General features: G+C 35.8%; 1 protein-coding gene across 1 annotated transcript; it reads left to right on the top strand.

Moving 5' to 3' along the window:
- Positions 1 to 6,722: 6,722 nt before the first annotated feature.
- LOC145140333 (uncharacterized) lies at positions 6,723 to 7,193 on the top strand. The gene has a single exon (XM_079073855.1). It carries the CDS (start codon positions 6,723 to 6,725, stop codon positions 7,191 to 7,193), a length of 471 nt encoding a protein of 156 aa, XP_078929981.1.
- Positions 7,194 to 19,306: the final 12,113 nt, after the last annotated feature.

The following is a 19,306-nucleotide window of genomic DNA, read 5'->3' as shown; positions in this document are numbered from 1 at the left end:
GTATCTATTATTCCTTTGTCTCAGAGATCATGTCGAACATGAGATATGGATCGCGATCAATCTCATTTAGTGTTCAACTTTAACTAAGGCCTTAGATGTCATGCTCTCAACGAATAAGAGGGACAAATCTCATCTCGACTACATACGCCCATCAATGTAGTTCAAGTCATACCCAACGATGACCTTTATGACTACCTTTTACGAAACCATGTTGAACCATGTCTAAGCACAATAATCCCTACACTTCAAGTCCCAAATATGCATCTCGGGTCTAAGTATACAAAGATCATCTTGACTACATACGACTATCAATGCAGTTCATGTCATACCCAGCGATGGCCTTTATGACTACCCCTTTACGAAACAGCATTGAACCATGTCTAAGCACAACAATCCCTACACCTCAAGTCCCAAATATGTATCTCAGTTCTAAGATTAAAAAGATACAACCTTGATCAAAACATCACTATTGACTACGATCCATAAAGTGGTTTTGATGCGGGTCAAGTCCAATAATTATTCTCCCAATCAAATACCTATGAAGTTGGCAGCAACTCTTTTCCATTCTCATTTCTATGAGAATCCACCAATCCACTCATATTAAAATTACCTCATAGATGCTCCCACAACTATGAACGACTATAGACATTTAGAATAACCTAGTTATTCACATATTTAAACATGCTAATATAGAACACAACAATTATTTAATGAAAGACTCATATCCAATATATCATTCATTATAATATATGTTGCTTTATTGTTCCAATATCCAAATACTAAATTTCAATCAATACATCTACTTATATCGACAAGGCCCTATAGCACCAGCTTGACTTTCATGCTTTAGCTAATGAAGCAACTTTGTTAAGTAGATTTGACAAACTTGATTTGTATAAACTTTGCGAATACAATCATTTTCAGTTTTATATATAATTCATATATAAAGAAAAAATAATGAGAGTGAATTAGATTCTTGAATATGACTTAGATACCAATACTTGCATAATGGGATTACTCATAATCATAATGAACTATACATTAAGCATCTTTGTACGTGGTTCTCCAAACCACGAGGTACTCTAACTCTGATGTGTAACAGTAATTAAAATCTACATGGAACCACTATCCATGTAACTAACTCTTCATTCATAACGAGGACATGCTCGATTGTGAGTGAGAGTCATCTCAATCTATTTTAAAATTTAGCACATGTGTAACAACTTTAAACATAGCTTTCTTTCAAATACTCTGTAGACTAGGAATATTTCTCTAGGTCTCACAAGTACTTTAGAATGTTCCTATAAGTCACACAATGACTTGTTCTCGGATTATACCGGTATCATTCGACATGCTCTAAGCATACGACTTATTTAGCCTTTATGCATAATCATGACATATATGATTTCTCCAATTGCAGCAGCATATGGAATACAATCATGTTATCTAGTTCAAAAACATTTGCACTAGGATTTTGCTCAAAAACATGTCATATGGTATTTGACAAGATGACTCTCTCAGAGTCCTTTATCTTAAGCTCTTTAAGATCCTTGACAATTAATGCAATTTTACTTAATCCTTTAAGTTGCCATGATCTATCTATATAGATCCTTATTCCATGAACTAATATGTCAACTACATATAACATTAGGAATGTTACTGCGCTCCCACTAGCTTTGTGGAAAAACACAAGAGTCATCCTGATTTATAATTAAATCACTCTATGTAATTATCCTATAAGAAAGAAGATTCTTACTTTGAGATTTTAGCTTAAATCTTGGAAGATTTTCAATCATGTATGTTTTCTCCCTTGAAAACTCACTTACTTTTTATAGTTTAACTATATCGAGGAAGATTAATCAATCCCATACTTGATAATCATACATGAATGCATCTCTATGTGTTTTATTATTTTCTGATCAACCATTTAGCAGATTCAACAACAGTTGAAAACTTGCTAGTTCCAAACTATAATGCATTTAGCTTATAGATCTTTAGCTCTTAAATCTCCAAATTGCTCCCACTTAGAAAAGGCACTTTCTAATCACTTGTCTTATGGAATGACAATTAGTAGGATTAGTAGAAACTTCATCCTAAACAGTCATTTAGGATATTCTACATAAATGCAGTTAGTAGATACTAGAGTGGTTAAGCTTGTTGTCTAACATGAGCTCAATGACTCCATATCTTTTAGATAAGGATAAACCATTTCATCCTTAGTCTAATATGAGTATCTAATCTACTTGTCTGGTTGGAAATATATATTTAATATATATTTGTTGTAGTGAGCATAATTCCAAAAAGTTATAAAGTAATTAGTTCTCTTAAAACATCATATAATAGTCTGAAAGGTCTATTTTTATCCTCTTCAAAAACTTGTATTATCGACATTCAGCTAGTGGCTAGGTGACCCTATCCCACTAGAGAATACGAAGGCTACCTTGAATATCAAAAGATAGATTCAAGTGACCAGGTGATCATGTGCTACAAGAAACATACTAATGACAAGTGAGTGTCTTTGTCGGAATGATTTGTGAATCAATTCCACAACTCCTAAGATGTTCCAAGAAGACTTGGTTTACAAAAACTCATTTTCTTTATCACAACGAAAGGTCAATGATGGTTTCATTAAGTCGTATTTCAATCTTCACTGTGAAACAATTTAAGCAAATCAAAAGTTTCAACAATAATGAATAAAAGTCGTCAGTGAAATTGAATAAACATCTATCACCGAATCTATTCATGGATTGAAAAAGATTACATACATAACTTATGTATAACTCTTTGTTAAGCCTTTTGTTCTTTAACTAGTAATAGATAAAGACACTTGTGAATCATCTTCCCATATAAATAGGATTCACACATATCAAATGAATCAAGCTCATTTGCCTTCAAAAATTCCATCCTTTTGAAGTTGGTATATGCATTTCTTATTTACATTGTCATGATGATTATGACATAGATAAGTTCCAATCAAATATTATTTGATTATATAGGTGTTATGATCAGAACTATTAATTTAATGAAAGATTATAGATCTACTTCATAAATAACATTATGAGAAAATATTCTTTAACACATAATACATCATTTCAGAACATGAATGTGAACATCCATTAAACGATAAGTAAATCTAGATTTATTCATAAAGTTACAACTGTTACATGTCCCTATAAGGATAGGTACAATACATCTATTGTTTAAATAAAGTACTATACAACATTTGTTATATCTTCAACACGAAATACCATTTGTTTGTAATCAGTTGATTATTTCTTCCAATCATCAACACATAATATCAATTATTAGTGTCACATGAAGTATTACGTACTCAAGTGAATGATGGAAAAATAAATAGTTCTATCATATAGATATCTGAAGTCTTGTCCAAGTCAGACTTCTTCAGCTTAATGAGATGAGAGGAGCAATTCCTCCTTTAGTGTCCAGTTTCTTCCACAATAGAAACAACACTAATCCTTTGGTCCTTTCTTGATTTCTGGGTTTATGTTGTATTTCCCTTAACTGAAGTAGAAGTCTATATGAGCACACAATCTCTTAGACTTCCTTTTATTCAATGCTTGAACATACTTGAAACTAGTTCTAGTGTTCTGATTGAATATCTGCTTTACTTGATGAGACATCTGATATGTTTCATAATTATGCAAGACTTTCTACATGTCATGGTTAATTTCTTCATTATGATGTGAGACACATTAATATCATCACAATAATACTTTCATCAAAGCATCATGATCAGACTAACTAGTTGTAGAAATTATTCAGGTATGAGATCTTTCAGTATATATATAATTTATATTTATCTTAAAGGTAGAACCTTAAGATATTATACCAGTTATAGAAATTATAACCATCAAATGTTACTGTCTCTTGAAACTCAACAAGAGAGAGGTTTCGCAGGGCGTAAAATTATTAACAGTTATCAACAAAATTTAACAAAGTTTCGTTTAGTATTTTCAATATTTAGTCTTTAAAAATTAATACCTTATATATATTGTTTCTTAAAAAAATTAATTTATTAAAGTTTAGGATCCAAGTAATGAAACAAGTAAATTGTTAGGCGACCTTTATCCCATCAACTTAATCAAACTCGGTAGGTAGGGATTACCAATTGCATACGATATGTAACTCCTAGATTATGGGATCCTAAACAACTATTGTTTAGCTTGGCATGTTTATCCCATCTATGCCTCAAAACTCTTATGCTTAGGCGACCTTTATCACATAAGAAATTGATCAAATCATCCATTTAAAAAACATGTGAGTTCTATTCCACAAATGGTTAGGTGACCTTTTTCCCACAAGCAAATACGAAAACACCTTAACTATTTTTGACAACCCAAATGAATATGGTGACCGAAAAATCCATATGAACTGCACAAAAATCCCAAATAAATTTTAAATTGATTGTATAGATTTGAAGTTTTGTAAATAAGGGTTTATATATGTTTTACAATTATAGTTTATAAAAACATGGTCTCATGAATATTGCAGCATCCAACAATTCATGTACCCTTTTGTAAAATTCATATCACTTGTTATGAGGTTCTTAAGGTGCCAAATAAAACTTCATTTTATTCGCCATTAACCGCGATCAATTATAAACTAAAATTCGGTATTTTAAAGTTTAGTCGTAGATCGGTTTTAAGAACCGGTAACAGTCTTAATAAAACTTTATTTTATGCTTAAGACTTGGAGTTTTAGATGAGTTATAAAATCACTATTTTAAATCTCCTTTTAACAATCAAAAACTTATGACTTCATGAATTTATAGAATAAACTCATTTTATTTTATAAACTCAATTTTATACATCTTATGATAAAAGTCATATTTTGATAAACCAAAACTTGGATGATGATACTTATGTTTTAAATCTCATTTAGCATGCATAAAACATAATATCAACATGTTGCATTATGTTTAAAACATCAATATCATATATTAAGTTTCGACGCAAAAAACAATCACTGGTTTTATTATTTGCCGTTATAACGCAATAAACCGATTTTAATCTTTTTAATAAAAACTCTTCATTTATTATAAAGATATGGAGTTTATATAAAGTTTAAACATCTTTTAAACCATTTTAAATATTTTAAAGTTGGGTATTTATAAGTTTTACGATAAAACTATTTTCAACAAAATTGAGTTTTAACTTTATAAATATCCATTGTGTCATCCACTATGTTTTATACTTTGAAGAATGATTGAAGTGTTTAGTACTCATATTTTAATGACTAATACTTCATAAAACTCATAATACTCTTACTATTTATAATAGGAACTAAAAAAATGCCTAGAAGGAGTAGTGCTCGGCTAAACCTTAACCAACGATCAGAACCACAACAACAACAACCACCACCACAAGAAATAAACACCCCAATAAGTTCAGCAGAACTTGAAGAAATTATAGCTCAGAGAATCGTTGCAGCTCTATCTAACATCACAACATGTGGAATCAGAAATGAAGGCAATATAGGAACCGACATAATGTGTACCTACAAGGACTTTATGAATTGCAATCCTAAGATATTCCATGGAACTGAAGGGGCTGTTAATTTGACCAGGAGGATTGAAAAGGCAGAATTCGTATTTCAAATAAGCTTCTGTCTAGATAACTGTAAAGTACGATTTGCAGCATGTACTTTCGCTGATGCGGCGTTAACATGGTGGAACAACCATGCAAATACAATTGGAATTGATGCTGCAAATTCCATGAAATGGAAGGAGTTGAAGATGATACTAGTAGAGGAGTATTGTCCTCGAGAGGAAATACAAAAGCTGGAACAAGAATTGTGGAACCTAACAATGAAGGGTTCAGAGATAAATGCTTATACCGCTAGATTCAATGACCTTGTGGTGATGTGTCCAGTACTTGTAACCCCTGAATATAAAAAGATTGAGCAATATATCTGGGGTTTAGCACCACAGATCAAAGGTATGGTGATCGCATCAAATCCTACAACATATGATAGTACAAAGTGAATAGCTCATCAGCTAACTAACACAGAGATCCAAGGAAAATTTATGGTCTCAAAAGCTGAACCTACCAAATCTGGAACGTACAAGCGCAAATTTAATAAGAAGAATCCCAGACAATCATCCGAGAAGAGACAAAATGTGGCAACTAATTATGTAGCCACAACAGCACTACCCATACAACCAAGGAAGAATGATGGAAAATTTCCATGGTGCAGTCAGTGTAACCATCAGCACCCAAGTGACTGTTTTGTTTACATGAAGTGCAAAAAGAAGGGCACACCGCCAATTTCTGCAGGGGTATAATACCTACAATAGTAAATCAGAGAACAAATACTTGAATAGACTATGGTGGAGGAAGAACATGTTTTGAGTGTGGTGAGATTGGACACTACAGGAGGGGATGTCCAAAGTTAAGAAGTCAAGGAGGTTTAGGTCGTGGCAGGGCATTCATAATCGGAAGCAGGGAAGCTATCCAGGACCCTTCAGTGGTATCTGGTACCTTTCTCATAGATAATATATATGCTACTATACTCTTCGACTCTGGAGTTGATAGAAGTTTTATAATCCCAACGTTTAGAAAATTGTTAAGTCATGAGTCTAGCGAATTAAAAGAAATCTATGAAGTAGAAATCGCTAATGGTCAAACCGAGAGAACACATGAAATTCTAGAAAATTGTCTATTAACTCTAAATAACTACCTTTTGACGTCAACCTCATGCCAATGTCTATTGGTAATTTTGATGTCATAATTGGCATGGATTGGTTATCTTTACATCACGCCGAAATCCTATGTTATGAAAAAGCCATACGATTACCCTTACCTAACGGCAAAGCCCTGATTATCTATGGTGATAAGTCTGGGAAGAACCTCAAAGTAATTTCTTGCACCAAGACCCAGAAATATCTACATAAGAAATGTAGCACATTCTTGGCTCACATTGTAGATAAGAAAAGAAAAACGAAAGAAATCAATGACATACCTCAAGTATGTGACTACCCAGATGTGTTTCCTGAAGATCTACCTGGAATACCACCCGTTCGACAAGTTGAATTCCGAATTGACTTCATTTCAGAAACAGCACCAGTAGCGAAATCTCCTTATCGGTTGGCTCCATCTGAATTGCAAGAACTATCTAGCCAACTACAAGAACTTCTTGACAAAGGCTTTATCAGACCAAACTTTTCACCTTAGTGAGCACCAATCTTGTTTGTTAAAAAAATGACGGGTCCTTTCGAATGTGTATCCATTATAGGGAGCTAAACAAATTAACGATCAAGAATCGTTACTCGCTTCCAAGAATTGATGATCTATTTGATCAACTTCAAGGATCTAGCTGTTAGGTTTGATATGAAATAAAAGTTTGTTTTTTCATAAAAATTGGCAACGGAAGACTTTAAAATAACAAGCTTATTTTTATCTCATAACAAAACAACACCATCATGGATCCATTTATAGAGGTTAGAATGAAATAAAACCAACCATATGATACTTTAGAGATAACCTTTGAAGCCTTTGAACTCACTTGGTTTTGGGGTGTTGATGAAGATAACAAAAGATCACAGTGTATGATCTTCTCTACAAGTATCCGCCATCAAGAGTAAGGCACTTGGAATGCTAGTTCCTTTTTGTATTCTTGAGTGTCTAAAGCCTTTAAGTGCTTAAATCAATTAAGCACTAAAGGGAACAACTCAATAGGTCTTCTAATCACCAAAGCAAAGCACCAAACTTCAAAAGAAAATAGCTTCTTCATGCTCACGGATTTAGAGAGAAAGAAGGGAAGAAAGAAGAGCTTCGCTCTTGCAAAAATGCAAGTCTCATACATCTCTTATATAGCCCATGAAAAGTAAGGCCTAACCATTAAAATAATCTAAAGTAATGGTAGCCTTTAGAAGCATGGGAGACAAAAGGTTGAAGGTTGAAAAAACAACCTCCTACTCCATAATTATTCCTTTTAAAAATTAAGATTATTTAGTTTTTATAGACTCCAAGTTTATAAAATATAAACTTTGTCTTTGGGTAAAAGACAAAAGAATCCGCCTAGTCCAAAATGTTGTGCATGACTTATTAATTCATATCATATGAAATAATAACTAGTAATACTCTCTTATAATTATCATTTTCAGAAAACAATAATTATTCTCTAACTAAAATACAAGAATCGATATTATTTATTAATAATCATATTAATAATAAATATACAAAATGTGTCAACTTGATAAAGGTGTGACCCTATAGGATCATATATTATTAGCAATATCACTCCATAATGATTCTTGGGCATATAGATCCAACACTAGCTACTACTCAAAGATAGATCTCAGATCAGGATACCATCAACTTAGGGTACAAGAAGACGATATTCCGAAAACAGCAGTTAGAACTTGTTATGGTCATTTTGCGTTCTTTGTTATGTCTTTTGGATTAACCAACGCCCCAGCAGTGCTTATGGATCTCATGAATCGTGTTTGCAAACCATACTTGGATAAATTTGTGATCGTATTTATCGATGATATATTAATATATTCACGAACCAAGGAAGAACATGGTCAACACTTGCAAATAATCTTGGAACTACTAAGAAAACAAAAGTTGTACGCCAAATTCTCCAAATGTGAATTTTGGATTAGAGAAGTACAATTTTTAGGTCACGTAGTTAGTAACAAAGGAATTCATGTTGACCCCACCAAGGTTGAAGCAATTAATAATTGGGAAGCACCAAAGACGCCAACAGAAGTGCGTCAATTCTTAGGACTTGCTAGCTATTACCGTAGATTCATAGACAATTTCTCCAAAATAGCCAAACCACTTACAACACTAACCCAGAAAGATATGAAGTTCAAATGGGAATACAAACAAAAATCTGATTTCCAGAAACTAACACAAAGGTTGTGTAGTGAACCAATCATATCCCTCCCAGATGGAACAGAAGATTTCACCGTATACTACGATGCATCAAATCAAGGATTGGGATGTGTATTGATGCAAAGAGGAAAAGTTATCGCTTACGAATCACGACAACTTAAGGTGCATGAGAATAATTACACTAACCATGATCTTGAATTGGGAGCTGTAGTTTTTGCACTGAAAATCTGGAGACATTACTTATATGGTACAATGTACTATCTTTACCGATCACAAGAGTCTTCAACGCATCTTCGACCAAAAAGATCTTAATTTGAGACAACGAAGATGGGTCGAATTGTTTAATGATTACGAATGTGAGATTCGTTATCATCCCGGAAAGGAAAACATAGTAGCAGATGCCTTAAGTCGAAAGGAATATATTAAACCCCGTCGGGTACGAGCATTAACAATAACTATCCATTCTAACTTTACCACACGGATTTGAGAAGCTCAACTCGAAGCTCTAAAAGAAGAAAACATCAAGAACGAAGCTTTACGGGGAATGGAAAAGCAATTTATACAAAAGGATGATGGAACACAACACTTTATGAACCGAATTTGGAAGCCTAAGCTTGGTGGAGTCAGGAACTTAGTCTTGGAAGAAGCTCTCAAGTTTAGATATTTTGTACATCCAGGCTCTGAAAAAATGTACATAGACTTGAAAGAACATTATTGGTGGCCAAACATGAAGGCTGAGATTGCCACTTATATGAGCAAATGCCTAACTTGTTCTAAAGTAAAGGTAGAACATCAAAAGCCCTCGAGTTTACTTCAACAACCAGAAATACCCGAATGGAAATGGGAGCAGATATCAATGGATTTCATCACCAAACTACCCAAAACTCCTAGTGCTTATGACAATATTTGGGTAATAGTCGATAGATTGACTAAGTCCGCCCATTTATTACCAATCAAGGAGAACAACAAGATGGAGAAGCTGACTAGAACTTATCTCAAAGAAATTTTCATATTGCATGGAGTTCCGATTTCCATTATTTCTGACGAAGATAGTAAGTTCGCATCACGATTTTGGAAATCACTACAAAAATCCTTAGGAACACGTCTAGATATGAGCACAACTTACCATCCGTAGAATGATGGTCAGAGCGAGAGGACCATTCAAAATTTAGAAGATATGATCCAAGCCTATCTAATAGACTTTGGAAATGCATGGGATACTTATTTGCCATTAATTGAGTTTTCCTACAACAATATTCATCATACCAGCATTAAGGCTGCACCGTTTGAGGCTTTTTATGGATGAAAATGCCATTCCCCAATATGTTGGGTAGAAATTGGAGACACACAATTAGCCAGAGAACATACATGCGATACCTTACGTACCGGGTCATAAATAATCCACGAGGCAACTGAAAAGATCGTGCAAATTAAGGATCGATTAAAGGCTGCATGTGATCGTCAGAAGGGCTATGCTGACATAAGACGTAAGCCTTAGGAATTCCAAGTTGGAGATAAAGTAATGTTGAAGGTATCTCCTTGGAAAGGCGTGATTCGATTCGGGAAACGAGGCAAACTAAACCCACGGTATATAGGACCTTTTGAAATTCTAGCAAGAATTGTTTTTGTCGCATATCAACTTAAGTTGCCCCAAGAGCTAAGCAATGTACACGATGTTTTCCACATATCAAATCTCAAAAGATTTCTATCCGATGATACTCTTGTTGTACCTCTCGATGAGATACAAATCAATACCAAACTCAAGTTTGTAGAAGAGCATGTCGAAATCATGGATTGAGAGGTTAAACGATTAAAACAAAGTCGTATTCCCATAGTGAAAGTTTGATGGAACTCTTTACGAGGACCTGAATTTACTTGGGAGCGCGAAGATCAAATGAAACAAAAATACCCCCAAATATTTTACAATACCCCATACACAAGATAAATTTTGGGATGAAAATATTTCAACCGGGGGGGAGAATGTAACACCAGTCAAAATAGGTCAACAACAATCACATGTGATTCTATCAAACAAGTAATGTAATAAACTTAATTTATAGGTCATGTAAAATTCTAATACAAATATGAACTTTCATACCTACCTTATAGTATAAATCAAAGTACATGTCCATACGATTCCAAAAATATATAGAACGTCTAAATCTGACTTCGCGTGAAGAAGTTATTGATACACTCTAACAGTATAAATCTCTATAATTAGAAGAAGTTAAAATATAGTGAGAGTTAGCTATAAGAAGCTAAAACAGAGTTGTAGTACACGAAAATAACTATGTGTAGATATAAAGAACGTCAAAAACAGAGTTCGTATGCAAAAGTTACGACCTTCCGAAGATGTAGCACTCTAAGAGCATGACACGTGGCAGAAACCCTAATCAGCCATGCTCCACGACGTGAACATGAGGTTCATGATGTGAATTTGATCTAGGACACTTCTCAAGGCCAGAATGTTGATGAAAAGTCTACGGAAGTGATGTGTTAAAACTCCACGACGTGGACATAAAGGTCACGACGTGAAGTCAGTATCTTGACACCTTCCGAAGCTAGGACCCAAAAGGGCAAGTCTACGAGGTGATGCAGCTATGATTCACAATGTGGACATATAAGTCTACGACATGAACTAGTTTTGGGCAGCCTATAAATATCAATTTCGACCCTAACCATTCTTACACCTAAATTTCTTTCCTCTCTCTCTTGTTTGCTGAAAGCATTTCGCGTCCCCGGCCCGACGATCACGAACCGCTGACCGTTTCTATTTAGATTCCATAAAATCACGCTACTAGGGTGAGTTTCATGGCCCACTTTTTAATGTTTTCGGGGGAAAATGCATGCTAAAGATTATATAAAAGTTAATATTATGTTTATATGATAGTATGTTCGTATCAACGTAGATAGTTATATTAACCGGGATATAGTTGTTTTGTATGATATATAGCTAGAATATATTCAATATTTTGAAGTCATACAACTATCTTAAAAAAATTTAGCATGTTGTTATTATAGATTTTACTAATATAGACCCAAAGTTATATTCGGTAGTTCTATATATATATATATATATATATATATATATATATATATATATATATATATTATGTGCGATATAATTCCGGAGTTATACTTGGAATTTCTATATACTAATTGTTAAGTACGTTGTTATTACTGGCTTTATGTTAAGATAAAACTTGGTTTTACTTCAAGTTATAGTTGTTGTACTTCCTAAGTAATATGAAATTAGGAGTAACGTTTAAAATCATAGTCTAGTAACTTAGGGTTTTAGACAAGGAAATGCTTTTGCTGTTAGGACTATAGGAAGCCGACAAAGTCTACATGAGCTATTGTATTCATCAAATAAGATTGGGGATCTTAGGGTAAATCCTCTGACCTGTAACCGTGAATCCCGTGTGAGCGAGGAAGTCGTGTATGAAACTCTACGGGTTGACAACCCCACTCGTGGTTGTTAGCTACAACCCAACTTTTGGCGAGTGACGAACTGTCCTTTTATTTGCTTTGTTGATCCGGCGTCGATGAAGCGTGCGGTGTTATTATATTGGTGGAATCCTTCGTGGTACCCCGGGCTTTATCTTTTGTGACAACAGTGGTGGTAGTCCTTCGTGGAACTATTGGTAGGATTTTTGTCAGAGGTATTGTATGTCATAGCAGCGGTTACGGACTCATGGTAGCAAATTGTTATAAACATTATACTTTGTCGTTATACAACTATTAATGTTAAGTATAAGTTTCACCAATACTTATACTCTAGGTACAAGGAATTTTTAGGTATATCACTTATTTAATAAGTAAACTGTTATACCTAGGATATATACTAAATGTTATAGATAAGTATGGGTCAGAATGATACTTTCAAACTATACTTTTGAACTTGGAAAAAGTACTATTTTACTTAGAGTCAAAACCTGTGGACTCACCAACTTTACGTTGACGTATTTTCAAAACGCATGTGTTTTTAGGAACTTGATAAGCTAGAATGTTACTCGAATAGGAGAAGTTTTATTGTTATCCTCTCTGTTCATATGGAGCATATATATATATATATATATATATATATATATATATATATATATATATATATATATATATATATATATATATATATATATATATATTAGGACGTGTGCGATAATTCGGATACTATGTAATAATCATTAGGAAACAAGAATAATGTAACTTTCTATCATAAATTAAAGGTATGTAATTTATAAAATTCTTTTGTACCGTTCAATGTATGTTATATAACTATGATACAAAGATGAAGTTACACCGCCCAGTGATTCTGTCTCCTACCGGGGTGTGACACTTATCATCTGAACAAGGAGGAAGTCACATTGAGTCAACTCCAAAGCTTGCTGAGAACCACTGAGAGTGGAATGAAGGGAAAGAGTATTACCTCCACTCCTCCTGGTACTGCTACTGCTACTGCTCCTGCTCCCGTCTTGGCCATTGGGAAACGAAAGGGGAAGAAGAGGAAAGCTCCCTCAAAACAGAATTGGAAGGGAAGGTCTCAAGTCGGGTCGTCTAGCAATGGCCTTAAAGGCAAGTCTAGTTCTAAAGCTCCCCCTGCCTCTGATCCTAAAAATGCTACCTGCTTCTACTGCCATGACAAGGGGAATTGGAAGAGAAGTTTCCCCAAGTACGTGCAAGATATAAAGGATGGAAAGATCAATCCAACCTCGGCATATATTTACACTATTCAATCTAAAAACTGATCGCATTCTAATTCTTGGTTCCTTGATACAAGATGTGGTTTTCAAATTTGTTCTGACTTGCAGAGGCTAAGAAGAAGTGAGGATGTGGAGCATAGGAAGATGAACCTGATTATGGGAAATAGGAGATCGTCACTTGTTACCAAGATTGGGATTTACTCTTTAGTGCTTAGTAGTGGGTTAAGTTTATATTTAAATAATTGTTGCTACTCTTCAGAAATGACAAGGAATATTATTTCATTTCATGGTTTGTGCAGACGAGGCTTTAGATATTCTTTTAATAATGAGAATGGTTCTATTAATGCTTATTATAATGGTGTATTTTATTTTGAAGCATTACCTTGTGATGGTGTATATGAAACTGTGATGGTTGTAGACAATTTAGGAAATAGTGTGTTACAAATTGATGTGTCTAATGGTTTACACAAAGCATGCTTGTGGCATTGTCGTCTTGGACATGTCAACAAGAAACTCATTTCCCAACTCCAAAAGGATGGAGTGTTGGAATTATTTGACTTAAGGTCAGATGATACATGCGAATCTTGTTTGCTTGGAAAGATGACTAAGTCACCTTTCACTGGTTCTTGTGAAAGAGGTGAAGGATTGTTGGATCTCATACACACGGATGTGTGTGGGCCCTTCAGATCTACCACAAAGGATGCAATTCGATTTTATGTGACCTTTACCGATGATTATAGTAGATATGGATATATCTACTTAATCAAGCATAAGTCAGCGACCTTTGAAAAGTTCAAAGAATTCAAACATGAAGTCGAAAATCAATTGGGCAAGAAGATCAAGATGCTCAGATCTGATAGAGGTGGTGAGTTTCTTAGTATCGAGTTCCACGACTACCTCAAGGAATGTGGAATTGTTTCACAATTGAAACCTCCTAGGACACCACAGCTAAATAGTGTGGCTGAGAGGTGTAATCAAACCTTGTTAGACATGGTTCCTTCCATGATGAGTCGAGCTTCGCTTCTGATATCATTCTGGGGGTATGCCTTGGAGATTTCCGCCCATATTCTTAATCTAGTCCCAACAAATAAGGTTGCCAAAACACCTCACGAGATGTGGACAGGGAAGGTTCCCTCGTTGACATATATCAAGGTTTGGGTTTGTAAAGCTTTCATTAGACGAGAGACTCATGAAAAGCTTGAACCTCGAAGTGAGCGATGTATTTTCATTGGCTATTCATAGAAGTCCTTTGGATACTTGTTCTACAGACCTAGTGAAAATGTGGTCTTCGTAGCACGAATGGGAGTCTTTCGCGAGAGAGTGCTCATATGCAAAGAGGACAGTGGGAGTACAATTGTCTTGAAGAAATTCAAGAGTCAAGCGATGAAGGAACCTCTAACACTAGCGCTCAACCCGAGGAAGAGATTCATGTTGAACCAATTGACGAGTCGTTGCCTCTTAGGCATTCCACTCGAGTTAGAATGACACCAGAGTTTTATGGTTTCCATATTACTACAAATGGTGATACGTTTATCAGTGATAGTACATTGGTAAATTTGGATGATCCTTCTAACTACAAGGAAGACATGGCGGACCCTGAGTCTGCTAAATGGAAGGAGACAATGGACAACGAGATCCAGTCCATGTATGACACCCAGTTTGGAATTTAGTTGATAATGTACCAAGTCGGATGACAATTAGTGCAAATGGATCTTCAAGAAGAAGACCGATATGGATGGAAAGGTACACACGTTCAAGGCACGACTGGTTGTGAAGGGCTCTACTCAAACCCAATGGGTTATCTATGATGAGACCTTCTCACCAGTGGCTAAGATTAAATCTATTATGGTTATGTTAGCCATAGCTGCGTTTCATGATTATGAAATTTGGCAGATGGATGTCAAAACCGCTTTCCTTAATGGAAAGTTGGTTGAGGATGTTTACATGAGTCATCCATATGGTTTTGTGGATGCTAAATACCCCAATAGAGTGTGTAAGCTTGAGAAATCAATCTATGGATTGAAACAAGATTCTCGCAGATGGAATCTTTGCTTTGATGAGAAGGTCAAAGAGTTTGGCTTTTCTAGGAGTGAAGATGAATCTTGTGTATATGTCAAAGTTAGTGGGAGTATAGTCACCTTTCTGGTACTATATGTTGACGACATACTACTTATAGGAAACGATATTCCAACCATGCAAGAGGTTAAGTCATGGCTTGGAAAATGTTTCGCTATGAAGGATCTGGGAGAGGCTGCCTATATTTTGGGAATACAGATTTTGAGAAATAGGAGTAGAAGATTGGACTTGGTCAAAGCACGTATTTGGGTAAGGTGCTAAAGCGTTTTAGCATGCAAAATTCAAAGAAGTGAGAGTTACCTATCCAGAGTAATGCCAAGCTGAGTAAGACTCAGAGTCCGAGTACCGATACAGAGATAGCAGAGATGAGTCGAGTTCCATATGCTTCCGCCTTTGGCTCGATCATGTACGCTATGACATGTACTCGCCCTGATGTGGCTTTTTCTTTGAGCGTGATTAGTCGATACCAGGGAAATTCGGGTAAAGCTCATTGGATAGCGGTTAAGAACATCCTTAAGTGTCTGCGAAGGACGAAGGATTAGGTCCTTATGTTTGGTGGCAGTGATGAATTAAGAGTTACCGGGTATAGCGACGCCAACTTTCAGACAGATGGAGACAACTTCCGTTGTGACATCCCCATTTTCACGGCCAGAAAAAACCGATTTTCTTTATGCTTTATAAAAATCAGAGTACTTCTTTTAATAATATGTTGCGGAATTTGTTCCCAGAAAAAAACATGATAAATACGTTATCAAAGCATTTCCGAAGAAATGTATTTTTAAAACATTTGGGATGTCATCGTCAATACAGAAACATAAGCATAAACAGAACTTACATTCATTTACACTAGTGATCTACATCTCTTTTAAATCTCTCAGTGCAAAGTAGCTTCGTATCGACACCTGTGATACATATACGCTGGAGTGGGTCAGGTTGGGAAACCTGGTGAGCACATAGGGTTTTCAACCCACAATAATATAATTATTATATTTAAACATCAAACAATCAACCCAATTACCCACCCCCATTATCTTCATTACTCTTAAGGATCTATCCTAAGAGTCATCTATCATGCCTTCGTTTATTCCGAGGTCCCTCGCTTCCAGGGTTATAGGACTGGCACTAAGTCCATAGCTGCCAATGCTCGTTCGTAAAGCACTAATTCCATAGCTGCTATAGTTTATTCATCGGGTACTAAATCCATAGCTACCAGTGTTTATCTAGTAGGTACTAAGTCCATAGCTACCAATTCCTAACAGGTACTAAGTCCATAGCTACCAGTGTTCGTCCAATAGGCACTAAGTCCATAGCTGCCGATGTTGTTTATTAGGCACTAAGTCTATAGCTGCCGATGTTTACTCACATCATCTTTTATCTCTCATCATTCGTCTACCCATGTCATACCCAACATATTCGTAGATATAAAATACATATACAGTTTTACTTATTTAAAAACTATATAAAACATCCATTCCACACTCATCTCAAATAAACAACAATATATAAACACATAGCACGTATTTCATAGAAAATACTTCATATTTATGTGTTAGAAGAAAATAACTATGCACTCACTTGATAAGACAATGATCGGACAGCACCTCGTCTCTTAAAATAAACTTTTCCGATAAAACCGGGATGTTTTCCTTGAAAACCGGGCTTCTCGCGGGCAGAGTTTCGGCTCGGAAACTTTACTTCTCGGGATCTACGGGGCTTCGGGACTTGCTTCGGGGCTCGGGATTAATACCGGGGCTTCGGGATAATTCTGGCACGAAAAACGAGGTAAAACAGGAGAGAGAGAAGAGAAAATGGCAAAAGAATCGGCTGTCCTCGCATGCCCTTTTATAGGGGCGAAGCCTGGCATTACGCAGGGCGTAATGCTCCGGTACGCGGGGCGTACTCCGGATTCGTCATCGCTTACGTCATCGGAGCACTCGAGTGCGAGGCGGGTCTGCGCACCGAAGTACGTTGGGCGTACTCCGAGGTTACGCGGGGCGTACCCTTCGGATAAGCTTCGGTGTGCGTGCCACGAACTTCAAAAATTCATAACTTGCGCATACGAGCTCCGTTTTCGACGTTCTTTATATCCACGCGTAGGTGAGATTATGCTCTACAACTTTCGTTTAGACTCCGTCGGCTAATTTTGAATTCATTTTTATTATATTATTTTTAGTAGGCCGGGACAGGAAAACTCCGTTATAAATTCATAACTTCTTCATCCGACGTCCGTTTTCGTCTGTCTTTTTACCGTTGCACTACTATCAACAAGATCTTCGATTCTCGTTTAGATTGTTTCGGCTAAAAACCGCTCGATCTCAAATCGAGTATTCGGGTTGCATACCGCTAAGTCGAAACTTAGAAAATCATAACTTCCTCATACGAAGTCAGATTTGTGCGTTTTTTTTATGGACGCTCTCGGTTTAACGTATTCTACGACTTTTGTTTAGATCGCTAAGGGTAAATATCGCTCTATCATAAATTCACTATTTACGCTTCCCGGTGCCGTGCCGGTTTTGCCGTAAAACTTCGACGGGTCATAACTTCTTCGTTATAACTCGGATTTCGGCGTTCTTTATATGTACGGAAACCTTGAGACATATTCTACAACTTGGTTAAGATTATTTATTCTAAATATTCTTTTGTCGAAAAGTCGTTTTCGACCCCTATTATCTCTAAATTAACTAGCCCGGATCTACGGGCGTTACAATTATCTCCCCCTTAGGATGATTACGTCCCGGAATAATCAACGAAAATAGGGCTTGAACAATGATTCCATACGTTAACTCTCCATCCTAATTAATAACCGTGATGCTCACTCTTTCATCTTCTCTTCATACTATGTTCGACTTTCAATCGTAACCTTCAAGTTACAAAATAAATCCTTATTGTGGACTCCTTCTTCTTCTTAGGATAAATACATTCCTTTAGCTATTGTAACAGACCGATGGGTCATGTTCTAATGACCTCTCATCGTGTGATGCAACGCTTAGACTCAAGTCTCTTAGAGTCAAATTCCAGAATGGAATATACCTTCCTTCATATTCTAATGTGATATAATCACATTTCAGCATGTAGCATTTCTACCTGCAAACTTTTTTTTTCAACAACGAGCGCGTTACCAATGATCGTATTGATTTCAATCTTCTGACTTCTGTCAAATTCTACGTCGAACTCGGTTCTCGGAACCACGTAACAAACTCATTGTAGTCGGACTCAATTTGATATGACCACTAGGGTCGGAATAACAATCATCCTACTAGTCATTACCGAAACAATGGTAATCACATATTTGAATAAAACGGAATCAATTACTGGCTTCTTGGTAACCTTGTGACTTTCCCTGATCCAAGTGCGAGTCTTGTGCTTCCGGTAGTATATGCATCTACTACCTTTCACACCTACTCATACTCGTCCCAAGTATTGTCTCGCAGTTTTCCAAGTCATCATACAAGAACATCACATAATAGTTTAACACATCAGATAACAAAACGAAGGCTTTATTAATTCTTGAAACTATTACATAGGTGTTCAAGTTCACCCTAGACTATGCCTCTAATAGGCCACATCATACGATACTATGGCTACTGCATAACTTGATCTTTGGATATGAAGTCCTCATCCTTGATTCCTCGCATGGTTTTCTGCTTCGTCGAGGATCATGTGAAA

Source organism: Lactuca virosa, chromosome 9 (assembly GCF_052849685.1).
Source record: "Lactuca virosa cultivar CGN04683 chromosome 9, Lactuca_virosa_CGN04683_v6, whole genome shotgun sequence".
NCBI lineage: Eukaryota > Viridiplantae > Streptophyta > Magnoliopsida > Asterales > Asteraceae > Lactuca > Lactuca virosa.
The sequence above is the reverse complement of the archived record's forward strand: the minus strand, read 5'-3'. Positions and strand labels throughout refer to the sequence as shown.